This window comes from Porites lutea, chromosome 2 (genome assembly GCF_958299795.1).
Source record: "Porites lutea chromosome 2, jaPorLute2.1, whole genome shotgun sequence".
Lineage (NCBI taxonomy): Eukaryota > Metazoa > Cnidaria > Anthozoa > Scleractinia > Poritidae > Porites > Porites lutea.
The window spans coordinates 30140210-30159803 of record NC_133202.1 but is presented as its reverse complement, the minus strand read 5'-3'; the positions used below and the strand labels follow the sequence as shown (position 1 = coordinate 30159803).

Sequence of the window (19594 nt, the reverse complement as noted above, 5' to 3'; positions counted from 1 at the left end):
ATCTTTGCGACCTTTCTCGAATCATGCATAATTAATTATGCGATGCCTCCTTCTGTCCAAAGGTGAGTAATTTTATTTTGGCAAAGAAGTAATTCAATTTTGGGCCGCTCGAGTAGCCCACAGACGTATCTGTCGATCTATTTTGTCTTGATGTAGCCTCTGCGTTGTTCAACGAACTTCTTCTGCGTGAAAATCGAATACCTACGGCTAGCAGCGCGGAGTTAGTTGTGCAAATCTTTTGACTGTTTAATTTTACCAAGCTGATCTTTTCGATGACACACAAGGCCACAAAACTTGTCTGCAGTGCCTTTTAATTTCATTTGAATGCACGTACTAGAATGCCTTGGTTTCAGTTTTGACTTATGAAATTGCGTTTTATTTCAGTGGGTATTCTCGTCTCTGAATAGCTCGGAATGATACATGTAGAATACTATATGATCAGAATGATATTTGATTCATGTCAGGGAGCTCTTTCTTTTAAATATTTCAGTATCGTTGTGAACGTATTTTCGTATGGCATAAGCTTTATTGTTGTAATAAATGGAAGGAAATCGAGCAACCTTTGCTTACTCTTGCTTGTAAGCTGTTGTATGTATACCGTTAGATCTTTGCATTCTAAACCAGAACAGTTATTGACGTGTTATTGAATTTATAAATTTATAAATAAGTTTAGTTAAACTGGGTGGGTGTTGCCCTGATAGCTCTTTGAAAAACTATAAAGAAAGCAGCTGCTACTAAGGACATAGGCAATGAAATGTAATGATTCCCATGCAGCTATACCTTTAACTTTTAATATTTTTTAAAAAATAATAATGATAACCAGTTTTATGGATATTAAATTTTTATCAGCAACAATTCTGGCTATGAACATGTAGGTTTTACTAATCTGGTGTATCTCAATGAACATTCGGTTTTCAAACTCAATCAAACTAGATTAAAACGGTCTTGAGCAATAAAAAGAGTTCAAATTATGCAGTTCAGCCAGTGAACGAAATCGATCTCACTAAAAGGAAATTTGAATTGAACAAATTAAAATGGAACATTTGACTTTCAAACTCATTTGGACAAAAGAGTTGGACTGAGTTTGGTCATCGAAGGAAGTGGAGCTCACAAAAGAAAAACCTGAATGGAACAAAATTGGAAGAGTGTTCCAGTCTTGAACTCTCGATATGGTCCACCGTTTAAACAGTCAAGGCGAGAATGAAGAATGCCATGCATCTTGCACACTTTATTCATAAGCAACAATCCCCTGGGTTAAGTATTAACTATCCTTTAAGCAACTGACTCTGATAATTTTTTTTTTTTTTTTGAGCGGGGGGGGGGGGGTGGGGGTGGGGCACAGCATTATTTTTGTCATAATATTTATGACAAAATTGGGTGTAATCACGATGTCAGAAACAATTATGTACATTTTCCTGAGTGCATAAATGGCCAGAGAGGAATTTAATCAAAACAAGATAAGTATTACATTTAATTTGGTACCTTTCTTCACTTTAATGGACTTGGTCAAACTTTTTAAATTTGACTCGCTGGATTTAAAAGATACAACCTACAAATAGCCACAGCATAATTGAGATCACTATGGGACCAGTATTGGAGGTGAAAACCATCCATTTATATAAAGGAGTTTTCTTGGTCTTAAGGTGGCTATAATGCAGATTTTTTCTTGATACCACTATAATTAAGACCAAGCTATTATCGACAACGGCAACGGCAGCGAAAATGTCAGTTTTAAAATGAATTCCCGTTTTTCTAATCTTTGTCGCGTTTATTCCAATTTGCTGGAAATGGCAATTGTAGGCGAATTTCCCTAGAGTTGATTTCTTGAGGACCGCACTCAAGTTTAGAGAGAGAAAAAGAGATTCGTCCTCCATAAAACTTGCAATTAGGCATTTTTATGTCGTTGTCGTGCAAGGACGGTAAAGAAATGTACAAAAAAGCGTGATGCACGTGCAAAGTTGTTGTTTTGCGTAATAAACCTATTGCTTTTTTGACGTCGTGGTTGCCGTCGCCGTCGTCGCTAAAGCTCCCTATTATTTCAGTGAGCTAACCACTCTGTAATTCCCTTCATTTTTCTGTTCTGAATTCAGATAAACTGCAGGCATGAGTGGGGAGGCTCAAGAAAGGAATGTCGTCATGGAGGAATCTAATGTTGGAGCTCAGAATTCTGATGACACTCTTGTAGTGTTAGAATTCTCACCTAAAGCTCCTGCTGAAACTAAAGAATGGCTGACAGCACTTATAAAAGCTCCAGGTGTGTTTGTTATTATTTTTGTCCTACATGTAATTCTAACAGAAACTTTGATGGACTGTTTCCTTGCCTGTTTAGAGTACAGAGAAATGTTGTAACATAACAACATAGTTGCCTTGTTGCTTGTTTCTTCTTCAAAATTTAAGGGCTACTTTGGACAGCATTGTTATTGACTAATCTTGCAAAGATTTTAAAGGAGGCAGTGGTTCTATTCATTAACCCGTTAAGTCCCAATATCCACAAACAAGTTCTCTAGACCATCATCAACCTAATTAATACATTAACTCCAGGGGTTTCAATAAGCACTGACGTCTGACGAAATGTGCCGGCTACTTTGCTCAGAGAAGTCGGCTACTTTTTTCTAGAAAGAAGGAGCAACTAGTTTGAATAATGTTGTAACCAAAAAGTGCATCAGAAAATCTGAATGAAAACGTAATTATGTGTTTTCAGAATGGCCCACTTGTTTATACTTAAGTCATGTGAATTCTGTGTTTCAGCCATTTTTTTTACAAGTTTCTTAGGTTTAGGCAGAATTTGTTTGCGTGCAAAAGTATTTAGATAATCATCATTTGTTCATTGGTTGTAGGAATTGATTGTGTGGCTGATAGATCGAAAATTAAATGGAAGCTACATTCTCTTGAAAAGAAAAAAAGAACCGCGCTCTTTTGTCCTCAGTTTATTCCCCAGAATGCTGAAAATTCCTTTTAAGGCTTTGAAATTTCAACATTTTTTTGGGAAGCACGCCCCAGCCCCCCTCCCCCCTAGAAAAAGGGGACTAACGGCCTCTTGTTGATACAGTCAGTTACTCTATGCAAACCTGCTGGCTACTTCAATCTTTATTGAAACCCCTGAACTCAAAGAATTAGTTGCGAGAATTTGTTTAAAGATCAAAGCATTTTATTTAAGTATTTTACATTGTTAGGAGAAATTTGATGTTAGTTGCTCCTTGAACTTAAAAAGGTTGACCATAACTTGGCTGGTTGTTGTTTCTCTGTAGTCAGCAGTGGAGGTGCTGGGCTCAAGACAAAGCTTGTTGCAAATGCCTTAAAGAACTGCGACACCCTGCATATTTCTGCAGACACCAAGCGTCTTCTTGCTGGTGCTGAGAAACTAAAAATCAAAAAGCGCCATAAATCTGGAGCTATAATGGATTTCTGTTTAGAACAGTGCAAGGAATTCAAAGACTTTGTTAATGATGGTGAAGAATTTTTGATGGTGAGAGAGAAGGAGCGTATTATTTATGTTGCACTGGAGAGCATCAAACCTCATGAAGATGGAACTGTTCCTGGTTATAGTGACGTAAAGATGTATAAAAACAGGGCCCTTAGTAAGTACATGTATTCAATATTGTCTGACTTGCAGGAGACAAAGTGGTGACTCTTAGTCAATAGCCCATGAGGCTGAAGTAAAATCCAACTAGTTGGTCAACAATATCGAGACGAAGCAACCTCAGCTAGTTGAAGCTAGACTTTAACCCTTTTTTCTGACAAAAAGCGGGCGCTTTTCGCTACTAGTGGGCTATAACATATAGCCTAGTAGTAGCTCAACCAATCAGAATGCAGCATTGATAATAGACCACTAGTTGGATTTTACTAACGAGTGATATTTTTGGTCAATGTCTAATAGATACCCCGGGAGGGGGAACTGGGGGGATGGGGAGGTCACTCAAGGGAAGTTTGGTAGAGGTGAACCACTGCAGAAGCCTTCAAACCCTGACACTGTTAAAAAGAAAATTGTTCATTTCTCTACCCTGTTTAAATCACAAGAGCTTTTTTCATGGCCCTGATTTATTTCGTTTCCTATACAGAATTAAGTATTTTTTTAAAGTAACCTTGTGGATAATAGATTTTTTTCCACACATGTAGACTGCTCATTACCACCACTCACACTCTTTTGAAGGCCTCTGGTTTAAAAAGACCCCCAATTCATGATGCTAAATAGTGAAATTGTAGACACTGTTAAAGACTGACAAGACACTGAAAATCACACCCTGTTCTGTACCAATTTAGGCCAAATAAGGGAGTGCCTCCACCCTCATCCTGAGTTATTACGTTTCTAATTACAGGCACGGTTATCTCAACAACTTAGGCAATAAACATTGTTCATGATGCTTGCTGTTTCTGCATTTGCTGGAGGATTGATATTGTTAAAGCAATGTCAAGGGTTAAAAAATTTTAACCTGAATCTAATTTTGACCTGTAACATTTCCCCCTCCCCCCCTCCCCTTCCAAAAAAAAAGAGAACCCTCGTCCACCCATATTTTATCATTGTACTACATACTTCCCCATTTTTGTGTGCATCATTGGCTCAAGTTGGTTGTAAATACATCATAGCAATCATGGCCATTTCCCTGAATAGGCTTATAAGAAGGAGCTGATGAACTTTGCACGGGTTAAGGGAACTTACCAGTGTATGAATGAAATAAATAATGTAATTTCCAATTTAAGTCAATGCCAAGAATGATAAATTATTATTTCCATTTTCTGTTACATGTACATGTATTTTGATAAGCCATCAATTTAGAAATGATTCATAAAAGAATGTTGACTGACATGCAGAATTGCACTTAAATCAGACATTTATTGATTATCCTTTCATAGTTCCAAGGTGCATATCCAAGGGAATTGTTACCCAGATCTTTCCTCTCCACGACCATGAAAAACTTAAAGTCTTGGAACACAAGTGGTATCTGAGCTTCTCCAGAAAACAACCTCTAGGTAAGCTGACTTTGCGGTCCTGTCCTGAGGCTGTCCACAATATGGAGAGTGGAGTGTAATTGGGTTGAACTCTATCTTGTGGCACACTTCTAATCAATAGTTTCCTGTGTGTGGTGTTTGTAAGTAGCTTTAACACATATGTTTTCTTAGGGGTCAGATTAGTTTATTGCAAGTGTTTGTTTTGAGTGGCCCAAATAATCAGAGAGTTTAAGCAATGATAATGACAGGAGCAAAAACATGTCTTAAAATTACTAAAGGAATGAAATTTCACTCTATAAACTTCATTACAATAATATTATTATTCAGTCTCACTTTGTCAAAGTAGGTGAACTTTCCTGAGATAGCTGAATTCTTAGGGTCAGGATTCACAAGTTCAAAGAAGAGAAAGAATTACGTTTGTCATCATACGCTCACATCGTCTATTCAGTGTCACTGTACTAACATTGCTTTTTGGCGTTCTTGTTGAATTTGCCATCATTGCTTCTTGCTGTGGTTGCCAATAGGCTCCCTTTAACTTTTATCATGGCATCTTTACTTTAGAGATGTGTACCATCTTTTAGCTTTTCCAAAGGCAGATAATGATCTTTTTCAGGAAGAAAAGAGAAAGGGAACTTTCTCTCTAAAATACTGATTTTTTCTATCTAAGTTCTAAGGATTGTTCACGCTTAAGTTGTTTGGGCCTCAACCTACAATCAGTGGAAAAATTGTTGAGGTCCTCAAATTGGGTAACTTGGAGAACAAAACAATCCACACCCCTCCCCCCCCATCCATTCAAACATGGGGTGTTTGTTTTTTCTACAGTTAGCGTGAACAGCGGCACAATGTTGTATGGAGGGGGTGAAGGAGGAAAGATTTATCTTCCCCTAAGTTGGCAAAATGTCAGAGACGCGCTTTAGGCAAAGTTTCTGAACTAGTTTTGTTGCCAGTTGTAGGTAACTGCACAGTTCACAATATAGCTGTTAATTTCCCAATGAACTATACAACATGACACTGTAAAATTACCATGAAATTGTCACTGAGTCTTTTCTTTTTTATAATCCATGTCCTGCAGTTTGTTTAACATTTTCCTTTCCGACATAATTCTCTTCTCCAGATGACATACGTGAATACTTTGGAGAGACCATAGCGATGTATTTTGGATTCTTGGGTTTTTACTCCATGTGCCTTGTTCCACCAGTTTTGTTAGTTGTTGTCTTTGCTCTGTCTGGAGCACATGAACAAACAAAGAATACAGTGTTTGCTATCTTGAACCTTGTCTGGGGTACTGTCTTCTTGGAGGCATGGAAACGTCGCTGCTCTGAGATCTCCTTTAGATGGGGGACTCTAAAGTCAGGCATAGGTGAGTGGATGTAAACTTTTTTTTATAGTGGAAAGTGCTCTTAGCTTGTCCAGCTGGTTTACAGGCACTTCACTCAAATACTTAGAAACAAATGATTCAAATACAACACAACATCATTAAAAGCCCAAAACTGGCAGAAGATAACCAGTTGGTTATTTACAAGCAAACTTTACAAGTGAACTGTTTTACTCCGAGAGGTGACCAAAGTTAGAAATTCAGATGTTCTTTTTGTAAAATCGTTAGATTTAAAAAGCACCATGCAAGCATTCTGCCAAAAAGGTTTTATTTGAATGGTAGTACCATGTGATTTAACCACAGATGGAAAACTTTAAATGACAAGTCATTGCTCCATAACTCATTCCTACGAGTGCAGTAGTGTAGCTAAGGAAAGGCTAAGAATTTTTTTAAAGACAAGCCAGCTATTTACTCAACTTTAACTTTAAAATTTGTTTTCCAGAGCAATTTGAGCCAGTGGTAAGTTCTCTTTTCCACCCTCTCGATCTCTTAGCCACATCCTTGGGAGGGAAAGTGTAGTTTACTATTTGACCTGGGCTGTTCTCTTATGTATTAAGGGTGTGTCGTGGTTGACTGGTTAGCCACCCTCAAATAGGAATTTGAAATTCAAGTACAATGATTATTCAAAGAGTGTTTAAAAAAATGTTCATATTATGTTTAAAAATTTCATGAAAAAATTGAAGAAGCTACCATTATCTAAGAGAAGAATAATTTACAAGCAATCCAGTGTGGAGAGAAAGGTAAATCAGTGCAAGTAAATTGAAATTCAGCACAAACAGGGAGAAATAAAATGCAAATGAACCTTTTTGCATCAAAATTATTTTCTGCACTGTTTTTCATGAATTGGGCAATGGAAATAAAAAAAGAATTATTTTAAATTTTCCATTTAGGCACAGAGGAAGTTGAGGAGCCACGCCCAGCCTACTGGGGTGAGAAGCGCACCAGCCCAATCACAGGACAAACAGAATACTACTACCCACCATGGAAAAGAAAGATAAAGACCTACTGTGTGTCTTACCCAATTGTCTTGTTCTGCTTGAAGATTGCAACTGTGGTTATGCTTTTAAATTTTAAATTCCTCGATGCTGTTGAGGCCAGATATAATGATGTTGGGGGAATTTTTGCCAGCATCATGCTTTCATTACCAAGCATTGTGTACGCAATTGCAATTGCTGTGTTGAATAACCTGTATCATCAACTGGCGACTTTCCTGACAGAATGGGGTAGGTTGTAAACTTCATCCTTTAGTTTGGTCTCCCTGTGATCTGTGGTCTCCCTGTGATCTGCCAGACAAAAATTATGTAGGGATCCAAATTTTGTGTCTCAATAGTATCGTCATTTAAGGACGTTATGTTATGTTGGAAGTGAGAATTGCACTTGTCTTCAGGGGATCCAAGGACTTTTCATGGATTTTAATTGACTCGAAGTGCAATACTTTACAAATACATTTTTTCACGAGAACAATTTGGTCAAGTTTGGAAGTTTCTTGACAAACTTTGCAGAGCATAACGCTAGTTGCTTCAGCTTTTGTGCTTGGTGGAAAGCTAAACAGTAGGCATTGGCTTGGATGTCAAATTAAAAAAATTCACAAAAGTTAGTCATTCGAAGATGAGTTTTTGTGTTATAATACTCGTCTGAACAATGTTATTGTCATCTCGGACAACCTGACGACCACTAATATGGATCCCTGTGAAAATATAAATTATTGTACCTGTGTGACGGACTAGGAAGGTCAAATTTTATAGAAGCTTAATTATCAGTAATGACTAAGAGACTACAGTATTTAGTCAGTCAGCCTACTTTCAGTTCTTGCGTAATTTAGTCCTTCTTTTTCCTTTTTGCAGAAAATCACAGGCTGCAGTCAGCTTTTAACAACCATCTTATTGTCAAGTTGGTTCTTGTGAGTACAAGTACATAAAATTACACCAGCCACTTTCAACATAATTTATTATTATAGTGTTTTTGACAAGGTGCTTGGTCAATCTGCCCTGCGAAGGGAGCTCTCAAAATGTCCGTTTTTGTTATGGTGTACCGACACATCTTCAACCGAAACAACTTTTTCATTTGGTGCCAATTTTGGTTTTACATTGTACCAGTGTCACAGTTTATAACTCTTTTATCCATTTGCTCCCTAGCCTGCATGGCTCTTGCTTGAAAGGGACAGGGAAAGGGGAATCGGTGACCGGTCGCTTCGCCTACGCGTTTCGGTAACGTCCCGTCTGCTAACATCTCAAGTCGTTTCGCTTACGAAAAGAAAAAGTAGAAAAGAGCGGTACACATGTATACTGTATATATACATCGAGACTCGATTCTCGAGACGCGAGACTCTATCCTCGAAAGTTTCGAGAATCCGGAGGATCGAGACGCGAGTGACTGTCAACTTACTTTTGAGCGGTACTGTATCTCGTTTTTTTCAGCCATGACATGGGAAAGTCCGATACACATGTGTATATGTCGTTCTTTAAGCCTTTAATTAGGCAAAAAAGGTTAGGCCACCGATCTAACACCATGGCGAAATGACTTACAATGTTTGCGATAAGGACGTTGGCGAAACAACTCGTAGACGAAACGCCCTTAAGGTGACTCGACCCAGTTTTTTTGGGGAGGTACCATCCTACTTTGAAGCTCTCTGGTATCCCCACCTTTACTTTTATCGTAAGTCTAACACATAGAATGGATAACATATAGATCAATCTACAATATAACATAAAATTTTTGGCGATCGGAGTAAATGTCACGTGGTTATAATGCCACGCCCCTTTGAGGTCTGAGTCGAAAATCTGCTGTTGCCGGCATTTTTTCGTGAAAATCTCTCGGCTACACATAGTGCGCATTAGTGCCTTGCGCTGAACAGAGTTTCAACAAAATCGCAAAGACCCAATTCGAGAAATTCAGCGGTTTCCAAATTTAGGTCATAATTTACGCGAAAATGATAAGCAAGCTTAAAACGGATTATATCGAATAAACTATGAGATTCATCTCTTTATTTTGGGCATCGTTATAACAGATGGGTCCTTGCAAGTCAGCAAAACAATTTAGGGCCTTGTAAATGCGCGCGATTTCGAGCAAAGCAAACATATACAAATTATAGTTTTCGCTATTTGTTGACGTTTGTCAGCGTTTAAGAGTCAATCTCACGAAAAAAGCATTTTCTTAAAAATTCGTAGTTTTTTTTCCTTCAAATTTTTTCAGGGCCACAATTGATTAACTAACTACCCAGACTCTGAATTTCATGGTCATTGAAAAACTGTGACATTACTTTCTATAAGCCCAAACTTGAGTAAACATTGAAGATTTTTAGCGTTTTGGCCGAGTTTGTGCTTTGGGAGTTGTCTATTGTTTCTAGTCTGTCATTATACAGCATTCTTGTTCAGCACGCGTGCAATGACCGCGCTTGGCTGACTTCCGAATGCTCACCGAGATACGATAACTTTGGTACAGTGAGACAGGCCATCGCGTGATACATAGAGGTTTAACTCACAATTTTTAATCAATTCTCGTGCTTCTTGTGCCTTTGCAAAACAATCAAGAAGTGCTACACACTAAATCTACTTACTATTAAAAAAATATCATTTTTTCATAGGTTTAATGCAAGCCAATAATTAAACCAACTCGTGACGGGAATCCCTTCTATTTTCTTATACTAAATTATCATACGGTATCTCGGTGAGCATTCGGAAGTCAGCCAAGCGTGGTCATTGCACGCGTGCTGAACAAGAATGCTGTATAATGACAGACTAGAAACAATAGACAACTCCCAAAGCACAAACTCAGCCAAAACGCTAAAAATCTTCAATGTTTACTCAAGTTTGGGCTTATAGAAAGTAATGTCACAGTTTTTCAATGACCATGAAATTCAGAGTCTGGGTAGTTAGTTAATCAATTGTGGCCCAGAAAAAATTTGAAGGAAAAAAAACTACGAACTTTTAAGAAAATGCTTTTTTCGTGAGATTGACTCTTAAACGCTGACAAACGTCAACAAATAGCGAAAACTATAATTTGTATATGTTTTCTTTGCTCGAAATCGCGCGCATTTACAAGGCCCTAAAGCCTTTTGCTGACTTGCAAGGACCCATCTGTTATAACGATCCCCAAAATAAAGGGATCAGTCTCATAGTTTATTAGATATAATCGTGTAAAGTTTGCTTATCATTTTCGCATAAATTATGACCCCAATTTTGAAACCGCTGAATTTCTCGAATTGGGTCTTTGCGATTTTGTTGAAACTCTGTCCAGCGCAAGGCACTAATGCGCACTATGTGTAGCCGAGAGATTTTCACGAAAAAATGCCGGCAACAGCAGATTTTCGACTCAGACCTCAAAGGGGCGTGGCATTATAACCACGTGACATTTACTCCGATCGTCAAAAATTTTATGTTCTATTGTAGATTGATCTATATGTTATCCAATCTATGTGTTAGACTTACGATAAAAGTAAAGGTGGGGATACCAGAGAGCTTCAAAGTAGGATGGTACCTCCCCAAAAAAACTGGGTCGAGTCACCTTAAATCGCAAAATCCACCATGTGAGAATATGAAAGGCATGAGATGAAGGAAAGCGGGTTCTATCCTTGCACTCACATAAAAATAAATGTAAAATGATACTGCCACATTGTTTGGTTTAATTGTCTACAATATTGGTTGGTTAAACCTGAAAATCATTGTTGCTGAATAAACAGGATTAGAATCATAGTACCTCCTGTTTGTCGAATTCTGGAAGGGTCATCAAATGCAGCTCGAGCCCCACCTTGATTGGTTTCCTTTGTGGTTTCCATGGAAATGTTTCTGTGGAGCATCCTCAACAAGCCTTGAATCTATTATTTAACAATTATTCCACGAGTGCGTGTTGGATATGAGTTGGCTATAATCATCTTATATCCAACAAAAGAGTGGAATAATTGTTTTATTAAAAATGCCAACAAAATATCTAAAATTCTTCCCGACTTTATTTGCAAAAACAACCGATTTTCAGCTTGTTTTTAATTTTGAGCAGACGCGTACAGTTACCATATTTGGAGAGCATGGTATAATGGCTCATATACCATGATGGCTAAGCCAATCAGAGCTCTACAATGCATTATCAAATGATTCAGTGTTTAAAACTTATCATTAGAACATCTTCACCTTAGTTGTTTCATTAACTGTGTTTTATATTTTTTGTTATCTTAGTTCTACTTTGTGAATTGTTTCTACTCGCTTTTTTACATTGCATTTTATCTACAAGACATTGATCTTTTGCAAAGGGTAAGTTAGAACAGACCTATTAATGTCGTTATCACAGGATCATGATTCATACTTTTGTTTTCATCTATGATAACTTGGAAACAGGGGGCTATTTGATATAACTTTTACCAGTGAAATTTACAAATGTAGGTATTATTTTAGAGTTTGAACTTGTGAAGTTTTAGAAAATGGACCCCATGCTTCTTGGTTCCGATAACTGAACTGAGGGGAGATTAGGCAGAGGGAATGGAGGATGAAGACCTGTGAACAAACCATTGATACTGCCATCCTATTTCCAAGCAAAGCCAAACAGCTCACTTGAAATTCTACGTTAGTAATTTGTTTTACCGAGATTGAAGATTTGTTTTAGCTTTGAGAAGAAATCCATTTTCGTATTTCTGAATCGTTTGGTTGACTTATAGAGCGCCACATAAAAAAAAAACCGTTTCGGTCCAAAACTTTACAGATTATTCCAGTTCAGCTGAAAAATAAAACGTGTACTAATAATAGGAATTAAAACGTTCATCAGCAGAGGCTTTTTTTTTTGCATGTAGTAGAAGGTGCTAGTGCGGAATAGTGGCCCCTTCTTACAGGGTCAGGTGATCTAATTCCTGGCTTTCAACCCAGAACTCATTCAACAAATTACCGTTTTTTGTTCTCTCCAGCACTTGGCTGCTTTAATGATTACGTCGCAGCTGATTGGTCAGGTGACCGAGTCTCTGATCCCTTACGTCATGTTTAGAAGCCGTGTTACCAAGGTTACCAAGGAGGGAAAGAAAATTGTAATGAAATCAGCTGACTTGTCTGACATCGTTGAACGACAAGCAACTCAGGAACAGTACTTGGTATGTTATCGTAAATAGCTATTACTGCAACTTCGTCCCCAGGGCTTAAAAGAGCTGTATCATGCATTTTTACCAAATTCTACCTCTTTGACTTAGTGGCCACGCAATTGAGCGGGGTATACCCAATAATCCCGGGTGGGGGGGGGGGGGGGTACTCCCTATAAGGGAGGCTCCGCTCATAAGGGGTACCTTTTTCAGGCTTCAGGTGTATAAAAGGGTAGGGATTTCATCAGTTGAAGTACATGACAGGTTGGGGAAATCTGTCATTTCAGTCCGTAAAAGGACCAAAAAGGGCTAACAGATGAGTTTGAAAGAGGCAAGAAAACTTTTCAGTTTAGTGATTTATTCGTATTAAAAGACCGAGCATTTAACGCCGTTAAAAGGGATGCCGTGTTCTAAAATAGGTAGTCAAAGGGACATTTTTTATCAGTGGAAGGTATACGAAAGGGGTACCGTTTCTGTCAAAAATGGTATATAAAATGGTAAGGAGAAGTTGGGCCGTATAAAACGCTTGCACCTTGCACCTTGCACCTTGCACCTATCCCGTAGTCATGGTGACCGTTGGTTCGCCACGGACATAGCAGCCCTCTCCCTACATTTAGTTTTGTTTTCAGCTTCTCTTAGGGCGTTGCAAGACTTCAACCCTGTCCACTCAGAGATATTATTCTCCCAACGAAAGAAGGGGCCGACAAAAAAAAACGTTTAAGAAACAGTTAAGGGACATTTAAACGTCCCAATGAGGTTTTTATTACACCGGTAAAAAAATTTTGAAAACTTGTTCCACTTTAATGAGAAACCAAAGGGAACGAATATATCTCGAGGCAGTTGAAAGCTTGCTCTAATAATTACGTTGATTTAGCTTCAGAAACATTATGTAGTTTCTTTCCTCAGGGCACATTTGCTGATTATCTGGAACTGTTCCTTCAATTTGGTTACACTTTCCTATTTTCCTCTGCCTACCCCATGGCCGCTTTTTGGGCGTTATTAAACAATGTGATTGAGCTTCGAACAGATGCTTTCAAGATGTGTCGCATCTTCCAGCGACCGTTTGCTGAACCCGCAAACTCCATTGGCGCCTGGCAAGTGAGTATTTCTCTCCTTTCTAGCCGGCATATCAATTTCATCGTCAACCACAACGCCGTTAATGTCAAGTGACAAGACACTGCAGGGCTGCAAATTATTATTTTTCCTTGTGCGGGAAATTTTCAACTCAAGCAAAATTTTGGTCAGACAAGACAAAATTATATTGTCGGACATTACTTAATCTTGATTTTTTTCCTCTGTTTGATCATAAAGTTATGCTATGTTTAATTACTCAGGACAGATGAAAAATTGTTAATTGTCATTGATGATTTGAAAGCCGGACATAATGTCCGACCATTGTTGAGATTTTTATTATTGGATGTGGGAAAATTTTGGGCGGCCATTACCCGGTGACCGAATGTTACTTGCAGCCCTGCATTGCAAAGTCATCATTTGGCCTGTCTTAATAAAATCTCTTTTTTCTTTAGTCAAATTGTCTAAGGCGGTGCACTTCAGTCGTCCACCCTAACACATGGGTTATTTTGAAGATTCTGGAAGTTGCTACGCCTCCTTGTTGCGTGAGAATCTTGGCGTTTTGACTTTCAAGACAGTCGTTGTCATTTCCTCTCCTCCTGGCAGGAGGCTGCAAACCAACCGTACCCCCTCAAATGGATGGAAATCCAGCTTACGTAACTGACTAGGCGCTTAGTGCGATTTTCGGCGATAGTCGCGGGGCAAGGGGTCATGTAAATTTTTGGTGTGCAGCGGGAAGGATCATGGGAAAGCTTTAAAAGCGCAAACCCACTGCGCTGCGACTTGGGCCGACAATCTCAAGGAGTGCCTCGGTACGAAGAAGAGAGCAGGCAGATTGTCTTAAGAACTTAGGTCCCCTCCACTTTGTTGCGGATTGGTCAACCCTCCATACTTCTCCGATAAAATGAGTTCATGGAAAATGTTGCTTTTCTATAACGCTCTCCGGAGTGGAAAGTTTTGAAAACCCGATTTCTCTTACTCGTGCGGACAGTTGAAACGGAAATTTTTGAAAATGATGGCGTATAAGTGTCTGATATCGAGAGGGTTATAACGATGTTTCACTGCCATCTTGCCTTTTTTTCTTTAAAATGTTTAAGCTTGTTATTACAGAACACGACTTAATCAGTAGGGCTACACCTTGTTTGATCTGCGTTGCGTTGCTCGTATATTTTTCTATTCGCCTTGATTTCTGTTTTCACGGTTTGTTACTGAATAAAGTGTTTCCATCAAATGTTGTTTATCATTTCAGCCTGCATTTGAAATGCTTGGTGTTATTGCCGTCATCACAAACTGTGCGCTGATTGGCATGGCAGCCAAGAACTCTCATTGGCTGCCTGAAATGTCAACTGTTAATGCCATTCTGATGTTTGTAGCTATCGAGGTAAGAACTCGTTACAGCCTCCTATGTGGCTGTTTTTTTTTACCTCTGCAGCGCAAAGAAGCGTGTGATCGCAAAGGGATCACTTGTGAACTTACCAAACAGCAAACAAACTGGAACGAAGTTATGCGATTGATATAGCTAAAGCGCGGAAGTTCAAATAAAATTCAAATTCAAATATCTTATTATCCACTCCCCTCAGGGCTTTTCAGGGATAATTTACAACACTGATTGGGGGACTTTGCCAGACTGCTTAAGGTGCAGTTTACAAGTAATGAAGGAATTAGTAAAAATGCCCCCATACATGAGTGTGAAAGTGAGATAGACCACTACACCGGGCACTACGTGCCCTACTCTTTACGAAGATTGTGTGGGTTCTTTAACGTCCCATAGAAGAAGTTTAGGGATAGATTAAGATATCTATACACAAAGCAAAGCGAAAGGATTGCTATTTAACAAGTGGTCATTCTCTCTGACGTCACTCTGTTATCAGCACTCTGGTTGGTTAACCGAACAGTGGCATTTCAATATAAGAGTTAGTTTCAGCATTATTTTAACTTGTCGTTGCTAAAAGGACACTTCGAGAAAACGTCGGGGAATAGGCTCGATTACCAGCTACTGAGGATGGCAGAGAAGGGTGAAACTCGAGCCTGAGGGCGTAGGGGAGGGTATGGCCATATGAACTCCAGGGAATAGCCTCGGTTACCTGCCGCTTAGCACCCCAGAGAGGGGCGGAAATCGCGCTTGTGGGGGGCGGGTACGGCCACAAGTAGGCTAAGTATTCAATCTCAGTATTTGTTTCATTGCAGCACTTTTTACTTGGAATTAAGTTTGTGTTAGCGCTTGTTATCCCGGATGTACCACAGTGGGTACAAGATGAAATGGCTCGGCAACAGTACAAAGCTCAGCTTGCTCTGAGGGTAAGTTCCTCACAATCCTTAAAACGTTTAAAGCTTCTTTAACCACATTTTGACGTCATCAGTGATCTATCACTGAACAGACGCACGACAACATGGAATCTCTTTTTTAAACAGTCCATGAAAAATTAGTTTCGATTTGTTTTTTTACAATAACATTGACGGTTTTGACGTCCATTTCTGTGGAAGTTTCTTGGAAAATCGCGCGCGAGAGAAATAGAAAAACAACGTCATTTTCATGGTGCGTACTCTTATCGAACATGGCTCTCGACCAATCAGCGCGCGAGAAATCACTCAGTTATGGTAAACATTAAGTTACTTTAACTATTCCCTATCTTGCTACCTTATGTTCCTCTAGGCACAAAGTGATGACCTGGAAGAAAGAAAGACCGCCTGGAAAGAGACGATGCTTTAACTGATGCATTTATAGGCAGCTTCAGTATAGTGTAGAACATTGCTTAAACAACACGTACGTTTTCTGTTGTCTTTTTAGTGTGTATTCTTTTTATTCGTGTGCATTTTTTTAACAGAGGAAAAAATATGAGATTGCTCAGCAAAAGACTTGCTTAATTAAGATACTTCTTGAGCTACTGCAAATATCAGGGAATCGAAGTCGCCGTTTCTGCGGTTTTTCTCGTTCTATTAGTCGCAGTCTAGGTAAATCTTCTTTGTCCTAAACCATCCTTAATCTCTTATCGTTTATTGTCTTGTCTATTTTATGCACGGCTCTCCCCAGGCCCGCACGGTCCATTTATGTCAGTGACATAACCGACACGAAAGGCCGGGAAAGCTTGAAACCTTCTTTGCGCGCATCACGTGACCCATCCGATACGCTTTGACCGCGCGAAAATTTTGAGGCCGTGGAACTAGGCAATATTGTTAACTCTTCAAAGATTTCCTTTGTAAGACTAAGTAGAAATTTCGAGATTTACTTTGTTAGTTTCAAAATATTTTGAGGTCGTTTACATGGAGGGAGGAAGATCCTAGAAGGCTGAACAACTTTACGTTGGGTTTCATGCAGAACTTTGGTCCGTGTGGTGGGATCTTCCTGGAGCTAAGATCCTCTTCCCTCCATGTAAAAAAGGTCAGCGTTATGTTCGATTGCGTTCACTGTTGTTGCGAAGTGGAGTTGGCTGTCCAAACTGTGGATTAAACAACATCAACAACAACAACAATTTTCGACTACAGCAATCAAACAACTCGATATGCAAGTGTTGTTCAGTAGCTTTTATTCGAATAGTCCAGCAAACTTGGGTTTCCTTTGACACCTTATGGAAAAAAGGAGGGAACATAGTATTGTTTTGGGTTGCTGTAAGGGTTGTTAAGTGTCTACACATTTTCACGAACCATTTTGTTAGCGAGGGGGGTTAGAGGGGAGATAAAAAATTTTTGCCGGATACACAGAGCGTAATTCCTTTCAGTTTGACAAACATTTTTATTTGTTGTATATAACATCAATTTGCAGTGACAGTGCAAAGGTGAGAGAAAGTTTCTGAGGCGTTGAATTTTTTTACAGCGATTAGTTGTGTTTTCTTCTAGTTTTACCACTTTATTACTAACTTACGCTTTGTTCCGGCATTCTGCCTAGCTAGAAAACTCTTTCATGTTAAGAGTTTTCATTTTATTCGTTTTTAACTCATAAAAATCAATTAATAGTGACGTAAGGGGGTCGATCTAAAAAAGGAATTGGCGCGATTCCGCGTTAATTATCTCTCCTGAGAGATATGCTTGTAACAATTTTTAGCTGCAGAATTAAAGTTTCATAAATCTTTTATCCACTTTCATTACTTTAGTGTTCTTAATTTCCCATCGGAAGCCCCCTCTCCCGTAGACTTTTCTTGGAAAAAATCTTGTCTTCCCTCTTTCTAACTGTTGTTTGAGTAATCAAACAGCTTAGGATTTCGTAATAGAGCCAACCGGCATGACAGGTGGTCGCTTTGCGAAAGGTGGTCGTTCATGGAATCCTCTTTGCTTGTATCAGATACCTCCTCGCTTGTCTATAAGTGTCGAAAATCGCGAGTAGAAAAAGTCCTGGCGCGTGCCCTCATTTCGAGTTCTTCGTCACCGATCACGGGGAAAACTCGAGAAGAAGAAACGTCGCAGAAAAAGCAACTGAATACTTCTTTGAGGCCTTGACGATAACTGGAACTAAACAGAAAATAAACACACGGATTGATGGCGCTGATGGAATGAGCTGCGAAGTACACAATGAACACAGTGTGCTTGCTTCCGCAAAAAGGCAAATTCCACTTGAAGAACTTTAGAAACGCGTATGTTGTAAAGGGAGTCCAACACAGAACAAACACGATTACTATGACAACAGAGAGCTGTAGGACAGCTCTGTTACGCTTCTCGCGAAGTTTTCTCGCGTTTTCGTTATGGTGTTGCCCTGGGATCTGGTGACGTTTTAAGCGCAAGATAACAGCGCTGTAAAGGGAGGCGATCGTGCACAAGGGAAGAATAAAAAGCAAAATGTAGAGTAGGACAAAGTAGATCTTCTGTGCTTGATTGTCGTTTGGGAACGGCGGGGACCAGTTTAGCAAGCAATACGCTTTACCGTCGCGGACGTAAATTCTATAGATATAGAAGTAAGGCGAGTGAAGCAGCACTGCGATGAACCACACCAATGATATAGTAATCTTTACAGCCTTAAAGCTCATTACCGCTGCTTTAACCGGAGAGAAAACGTTATAGTATCTGTCCGCGGCAATCAGCACTAAACTCTGCGTCGACACCGCGGTCGAAACGTCTTGAAAGAGAGCAGCAAGCTTGCACGTGACCAGACCAAAGCTTCCCGCTATCATCCAGCGATTGGCGCCAAAATAAACCGCTGTCATCGTTCGCGGCATAGCAAAAAGTGGTAGTAGCAAATCGGATACAGCCATATTGGCTATTAGAAAATTCGTTGTGGTTCGCAGCCTTGGCGTTTTGTAGATGACCAAAACAATGGCAAAATTACCCATTAGTGACATTAACATGATAATGGCGTATGCCACTGTCTTGCCTGCCTTAGAATCGGCTGTTTCGTTTGTAGTTTCACACTGTGGAAAGCTTGCGTTTTGAACTAAAACGGTTAAGTTCATTGTTGCGCCTTTTAATACTTGCCTTATAATGAACGAGTTGCTTTATTCGCTGTTATAAATTCACCATGTTACAAACGTGCTCTCTGCGTCATAGCACGCCCTGAAATGTTTACACAAACTTGATTAAAATCATTTTAAAATGGGTGGAAATTTTTGTCAATATATCGAGCAGTTTTACAGATTTTAGACAGTGGAGTTTATATATTAATCCCTTCGTTTCTAAATACTTTTAATTTGCGGCATGCTTTATCCATTAAAGGGGTTTTCCTCTTAACTAACTTACATTTTGAATATGACACCCTTCGTTTCGAGTTCACATTTTGAAAAGATGAAAAAATAAAACTTGAAATTTGTCCTCGTTAGTTTTGTGTACTTAATATAAGGAGTGGCTTCTTGGTGAATGTTCATGGCTAATTGGTATAATTTCCATTTGAAAGACTTGATTTTTTTAATTGAAGATTTACGCACATTCTTTTGAGTCTACGCAGCCCTTCCTAAAAGACAATTATTTGTAGAGCATGAAATGAAAGTTCATAAATTTTGTAAGGAATAAGTTTGACATTTCATTTCCATTAATTGAAGGCTTGACGAAGAATGTAAGTTAAACGACTCAGTTACAACAGTGCGAGGAAAGTCAAATATTCATTTCAAGAAATTTTGGAGAGACAAACAATGTCATAGCAAAAAAAACCACCAAACCGCTTTTACCCTAGTGGTACGAATAGTTTATACACAGTCACCAAAGATGAGGGGTAAAATTTATTGCAAGGC

General features: G+C 39.1%; 2 protein-coding genes across 2 annotated transcripts; one reads left to right on the top strand and one right to left on the bottom strand.

The window, feature by feature from the left end:
* Positions 1-25: 25 nt before the first annotated feature.
* On the top strand, positions 26-17524 carry LOC140928262 (anoctamin-10-like). Its single transcript, XM_073377993.1, has 13 exons — positions 26-62; positions 2091-2254; positions 3249-3578; positions 4852-4968; positions 6062-6307; positions 7213-7545; positions 8167-8222; positions 11491-11565; positions 12210-12389; positions 13281-13472; positions 14695-14826; positions 15633-15743; positions 16099-17524. Exons 2-13 carry the CDS (start codon positions 2104-2106, stop codon positions 16153-16155), a joined length of 1980 nt encoding a protein of 659 aa, XP_073234094.1. The 5' UTR covers positions 26-62; positions 2091-2103; the 3' UTR covers positions 16156-17524.
* Positions 17525-17537: 13 nt separating this feature from the next.
* On the bottom strand, positions 17538-18880 carry LOC140928263 (substance-K receptor-like). Its single transcript, XM_073377994.1, has one exon. It carries the CDS (start codon positions 18821-18823, stop codon positions 17738-17740), a length of 1086 nt encoding a protein of 361 aa, XP_073234095.1. The 5' UTR covers positions 18824-18880; the 3' UTR covers positions 17538-17737.
* Between the last annotated feature and the right edge of the window lie 714 nt (positions 18881-19594).